General features: G+C 36.7%; 1 protein-coding gene across 1 annotated transcript; it reads left to right on the top strand.

Moving 5' to 3' along the window:
• Positions 1-3,023: 3,023 nt before the first annotated feature.
• Positions 3,024-4,919, top strand: LOC132636113 (uncharacterized). Its single transcript, XM_060352819.1, has 3 exons — positions 3,024-3,508; positions 3,603-3,713; positions 4,273-4,919. The coding sequence occupies exons 1-3, from the start codon at positions 3,419-3,421 to the stop codon at positions 4,693-4,695; spliced, it is 624 nt and encodes a 207-aa protein (XP_060208802.1). The 5' UTR covers positions 3,024-3,418; the 3' UTR covers positions 4,696-4,919.
• The last annotated feature ends 1,349 nt before the right edge of the window (positions 4,920-6,268 follow it).

The following is a 6,268-nucleotide window of genomic DNA, read 5'->3' as shown; positions in this document are numbered from 1 at the left end:
TGGGTTTATGAACTAAAGAGATGAAATTAGGAATCTATAGGTCTCAATATGAAATTAATGTTCTAGGTGATTAATTCCCATCAATTATAAGCTAGAATAACTAACAAATCACTTAAATTCATATTCTAGGCAAAACCCCCAAATTTGGGTATAAACCCTAACTTTCAATTTCATAAATTACACACCACTAATGAAGAAATCATGAAATAGTAGACTCTAATCATCAATCACATGCTTAAAGGAGCCAACCCAACCATTAATTCGAGATTTAATAGCCTAGAATGAAGAACCCACAAAACCCTCTTTCAATTCACCATTTCTTAAGGAAACTAGCATGTTTAATGGATTCCTAAGATGATTAATGTAACATGGAATGGAAAGGAAGGTGAAAGAACTTACCACAATAATTTTCTATGAAGAACAGCCTTGAATGCTCCCAAAATGCTCTAAAGTCAGAATGGTATTGAATGAACAACTTAGGGCTTTTAATACACATTTAATGAACTCAACTGGCTGTCACCCGCTTCTGCGCTCACTCGAACGTTTCAGTGGTCCCTCTTCCGCGGTCCATGCCCAATGCACAAGGCCACTGTAGCGGTAGGGTCACCGCTATAGCGGTACCGTTGTCGCGGTCCTGGTGCCGCTATAGCAGGACACCAGACACCAGAAACTTCTTAAGTTTTATCAACTTATCCCGAAATTCTAACTATCACCCGAGACTATCTGCTCGCAAACCATATATGGAGATATACATAAAAACACGCTCTACTCGCGGCCTCAGAATTTCCAACAGAGGTCTCGTTGACCGACTCAACCCTCGATAACTCAAAACTAACATCCCAACCTAAGTCCCAAAATGCACCCGAGTGCTTTGGGAACCGAACCGAATCTACACACGAGTTTTAAAAGATCATCTAGACCTCTCGAAATCGATAAATTCTCGAAAAAGGTCAGTTTACCAAAGAGTCAACTTCGAGTCAACTCTTTTTCTCTTTAATCCCAAATTTCTCACAAAGTCACCCAAATCATATCCAAAGACCTCGGAAAGCATGTCAACAGTTCCCTTAAGTCAAATGTGAGCTAAACAAGCTCGGGAAAGGGTCAAAAGCATCGAAAAGGCAATAACGACCAAACGGGTCGTCACAGCTATGAACTTGCTCGTGCACTTGGATTTCCCAAAAGATGTCGTCTTGACCCGGGGTTGACCACGGCCACAACTTATAATTACAACGAATGACCCAAATCACACCTGTATGCCTCGGGACCCAAAGCAAAAGCTCAACTAAATCATAAACGACGTTCCGGACATATTGGGATCGATGAAACTTCAAAATGATAAAATTACCCCTAAAGTTGACTTTGGTAAAAAAAAATCCATTTCCTCAACTTAGAAATCTCTAAAATTGTCAAAAACACCAAAACCCGCCCGATTGCCTCAGGAATCGGGCCACTTGTCCCCACAAGTCATAAACACCAAAATGAAACTACATGAAGGGTAATTTGGGGAAAATATAAAATGCCTAAAATGACCAAACGGATCATTACATCGATCTTAGCTCAACGAGTTCCTAGGTCCATTTTCACACTTAGTCAAAATTTCATGTTTTTCGATTTTTGCATGGCTTGCCTCGCTGGGCAAGGTCTATAGCTTTCCTTGGCCTCGCTTAGCGAGCTCCTACGGCTCTGAAACACTTAGAAAAATTTTGCTCATCTGATTCCATGATCTATACTTAGTTCGGAAGTACGGAATGTTATATTTTGGACAAAAAAGCAAAAGAGAGAGGAAAGAAGAGTTTTACCTCTTTCGTGATAGCTCAACGACGGAGAGAACGTAAGTGGAATTAATGCTCTTACCCATTTTGGATGGTCAAGGCCTGATACAAGGTTGAACCTCTGAAACTTTGCCATTTTAAGGCTGTGATGACAGAAAAAAAAAAAAAATGGGTGGTGGTTAGGGTTTCTCGTTGAAACCCTTGCCAACAATATAAATGAGAGTGTATTTGGTATTTCTCGAAACTCAAGGTGGTCGGATTGTGTTGGCAGGCCCAACATCTACTATATTCCAGTCATCCGAATCTGTATCCGATGCCATAGTACTTGAAGCAACAGAAACAACAAAGCATGTGACATAAGAAATAAAGACTTAGAAAAGTTTTCACACTCAATAGTAATTTTCTAGACCGTATTCCCCAAGAATGACGCTAAAATTTGATACACTCAAATTACATACTTTAATAGGCATAAGCAGTTGTCATCAAATATATAACCCAAAAGAGTTGGGTATCGAATCCTACAAGGAATACAGTAAAGAACATTCACTATTTTCGTGTTAAACTCCATTTCTTGGGTGACATATTTTAAAGTTGATTTTTCGTTTTGTTTAGAAATGATTAATGCTAATGATTATCAAATATTGATTAATTGTAGAAGATATAAGGAAAGGAGCTAGGGTTGTGATACTTTTTACTAGGTCATGCAATTGGGTTTAATTTCTAAAAGTTAGGAATAGCTGCATATCATAGGTAGTGGGGACGAATAGTCTGTTTGGCCAGGCTTGTAAAATTAACTTATTTTGAAAAGTGTTTTTTCATAAGTGCTTATAAAAAAAAGTGCTTTTGGCGAAAAACAGTTTGTGTTTGGTCAATTAATTTAAAAAACACTTTTGAGCAGCAATTTATATTTAGCCAAACTTTTAAAAAGTGTTTCAAAGTATATTATTCTCAAAAGTGCTTTTGGACAGAAGCAATTTTTTTAGCTTCTAAAAAACTGTTTGTGCTACTCCTCAGAAGCATTTATTTTCTCCCAAAAATTTGGTCAAATATCTCACTTTTTTTAAAATAAGCACTTATTGAAGAAAAAAAATAAACACTTTTGGAGAAAAATAAGCTTGGCCAAACAGGCTATAAATTACTAGTGGGAATGTATCAGTACACCCCCTTGACACCACACTTGGACTTTCTCAAGTCTATGGTGTTTAATCCTTAATTATCCACTCATGCCTTAGTTAGATTCCTTCCCTTGAGCTGAGCTCAATTCAAGTTTTGATGGTTGATAAACAATTTATAAGAATGATTGGCAAACGACACACAAGAATCAGGTCCTAATTAATCCAATTTAATAACTGTAGCGGAATGATTAACCCAAATATTAAATCCTAATAATAGTAGTAGTAAAAAAATTGCTGCTCAAACCATGATTAGACGCAGTAATTTTCTTTGTTCCTCTGTAATGCTATCCAGCCAATTCCAAACAAGGGAAAGCAAGCCTTCCCATCATTTTCTGTCTCCTTCCCTAATACTTTAATATTGGAAAATATTCGTGAGCAGAGTATATATATATATATATATATATATATATATATATATATATATTGCCAAAGCTTGATATTCCCTTACATTTGAAATTGCACGTCAGAGCAATGAGAGAGCATCATGTTCAAACGCCATTGAAGGAGTTCGGAAATCGCCGATCCAAATCTATCTCCGATCAAACTAAGAAGCCTGTCAAAGTATACACATAAGCTTTTTTGTGTAATGAACAATAATCATATTGTTTTCTCTTGTTATATATATATTGATCATCTTACTTATTTGTATGTGCAGACAACTAGGAAGAACTTGAATCCTGTGTTCGAATCGCAAGGCGCCTCAGTTTCTGAAAAGGAATCGATCGATAGTTCTCTAATTTCAGATGATCATAATCTCCTCACTGAGGTAATTCCGAAATGCATCAATTTTAAAGCTATATATATCTGCAATTTCATCAGTAATTGTAGTTATAGTTAACAGCGAGCAAGTTAACTCCAAATTCTTCTCTAATTTTGAGGTAATTCAGAATATGTGTGTGTGTTTGTCTGTCTGTGCGAATTTTCATCATTAATTGTAGTGTTCACGGAAAATTTTCTAGTTGAGTTAGCTGAATCCGGTCGTTTCCAATTTCCGTTTGTAATTTTTTGAATTTTTGTTGATTTGAAGTGTATTTTCTCTGTATTAATGTGTATTTGAAAACAACCTACTGTTTCGGCTATGAACTTCGTTTTCACTAGTGTAGTGTGTGTCTGGTTAAAGTAGTACAAGTATGCAATTCGCTTAGACTCCACTAATTTATTTAAAATCTGTCCATAACTTCTTGCACTTTTTTGCGATAATATATGGTTTTATAAGCTATTTGTATCCCAGTTATGCAGATACATGTTTCATTATGAATTGAGTTTCATTTACTTGTATACCTCATCGTATTGAGATGTAACTTTCGGATCCCTATTCCTTCCAGGAGTTGGTGTTGATTCAAGAAAGTTCTCCTTCATCAGAAGCAGTTGATCCTCTTGCTAACCTGACTCCATTGTCATCAACACTAACTTCTGAATGCACTGGCTCGAATAGCGGTAGTGATGTGAAGTTTGGTTTCATTGAGGCCGAAATGGCGGTAACGTACCTAAGAGAAGCTCAAATGCAAGTTGTGAATGCAACAGATATTGATATTAGGTATAAGAAGCTTCTTGATGCGGTCATCAACACTGTAGTTGAACAGTTCTATGGACTGCCAGAAGACAATAAGGACTGCTATAATACACTTGTCTTAAACAAATTCCATTTGGTGATGCTCACTTTCTCGCTCTGGATAATTGCTATTTTCATCGGGTTCTTTGTTCGTTCTGGCGAAAAGGACTCTTCCTATGGAACTCTGCCTACCTAGTTATGTTGCTATCACAGTTGCTGATTTACACGTGATTGCAGGTATATTTTCTCTTTTCACCTATGGTATCTTCATTTTGCGCAGGTGCATTCGTGTCAAAACATATTCAAAACAAGTGTTTGTAATTCTGTTTTGGTTCTTCATTTTGGCATTTGGTACGACTTGTGTGAATCATAACTGTGTTGAGTATGGAATGTATGTGTCAAAGAGATTCAACCCTGCAATCTGTTTAGGCCTGCAATCTGTTTAGGTTTCTTGCTTGCTTGTTCTTCTACCCTACTATTACTATGGAGTTGAATAATTACATTGCCTTTCTGTTACCAAGAGCTAATTGATTGGTAATCCTTTTAGACAATCATTTACGTTCTCATCTAACATTGGAGCTTGAATTCTATTTACACAGTAAGAGTAGAAGTCTTGCCCATTATTTGTGTCATGTATAGCTGGATTTTAATTAGAAAATGTTACAATTATCTAACAAAAGCAGTGAACAGTAAATGACACCAAAGTGAAATTAGCTTTATACCACTTCTTAGAAAAAAAAAAATATGCGCATGTGAAAGTGAAATTTGCTCCATGTGATGCAACTTCCAGTACTTGTAAGGAACGTTGCTGTGAACAATGTTGATCACCATAAGATGCTAAATGTGAAAAACAAGTATAGAGAGACCATTGATCCACTCCATCTCGTTGACCAACCACGGTCCTTGCATATTTTTTCTCTTTGGTTCAACACAAACGCAGCACTTGCTGATTCATTTAGTGACAGTAGCAAATATTGTTAAGTTTTCTGAAATTAGAACATCTTATGGATTAATCAAGTTGACCTTGTATGGAGGAAATACTACCATGTGCTTTTCTTTATTCTGGCTCAGATTCTAGAATGCGGGACATTTTGATTTAGGAAGTATAAAGCCACGTTGTGCACCGTTATTCCAATATAGGTCTATCACCGGAAACGTCAAAATTAACTTTTGATAATTTACAATTCCGATATGTTGAAATCATTTCTATTGCCTCCCACGACCAAGAACTAATGCGTTTACCAATATTTCGATCAATCATTGTTATCTAAACCTGCGGTTTAAAATACATAAAATTCTCGCAAATATTTGACTGACTCGGAAGACGAGATACCGCGTTGAGAATTTTCGTAATGACCAGGGTTGATAACTTTTGGCTCCAGAGAAATATGTTAACCGTCTATTGTTAGACGTAGAGCTGACCTAACCAAAATCAATCTAGAGATCCTCTCGGATGACAAATACCCGTACCAAAACATAGGTTGAATCCCTAAAAGGGCAAACTTATAGAAAACAGACCAATTTGAAGCAATCTGTCATACTAAAGAAATAGCACTCATGGAAACAGAGATGAGCGCGGAAGGAATGGAGGTGATTCATATGGCTGAGAATGGCATGTGATTGTTAATAGACTGTCTAAATGATACTTTAGGCAAGTTAACCAGTTGCAAGTACGTACATAAAGAGAAGTTGAGCCATTGCCAGTTTCAACAAAAAGAGACTAAGTAAACCTGATAGATGCACCATACGACTTCCCTTACTAATTAGGA

This window comes from Lycium barbarum, chromosome 4, assembly GCF_019175385.1.
Source record: "Lycium barbarum isolate Lr01 chromosome 4, ASM1917538v2, whole genome shotgun sequence".
In the NCBI taxonomy this organism is placed as follows: domain Eukaryota; kingdom Viridiplantae; phylum Streptophyta; class Magnoliopsida; order Solanales; family Solanaceae; genus Lycium; species Lycium barbarum.
The sequence above is the reverse complement of the archived record's forward strand: the minus strand, read 5'-3'. Positions and strand labels throughout refer to the sequence as shown.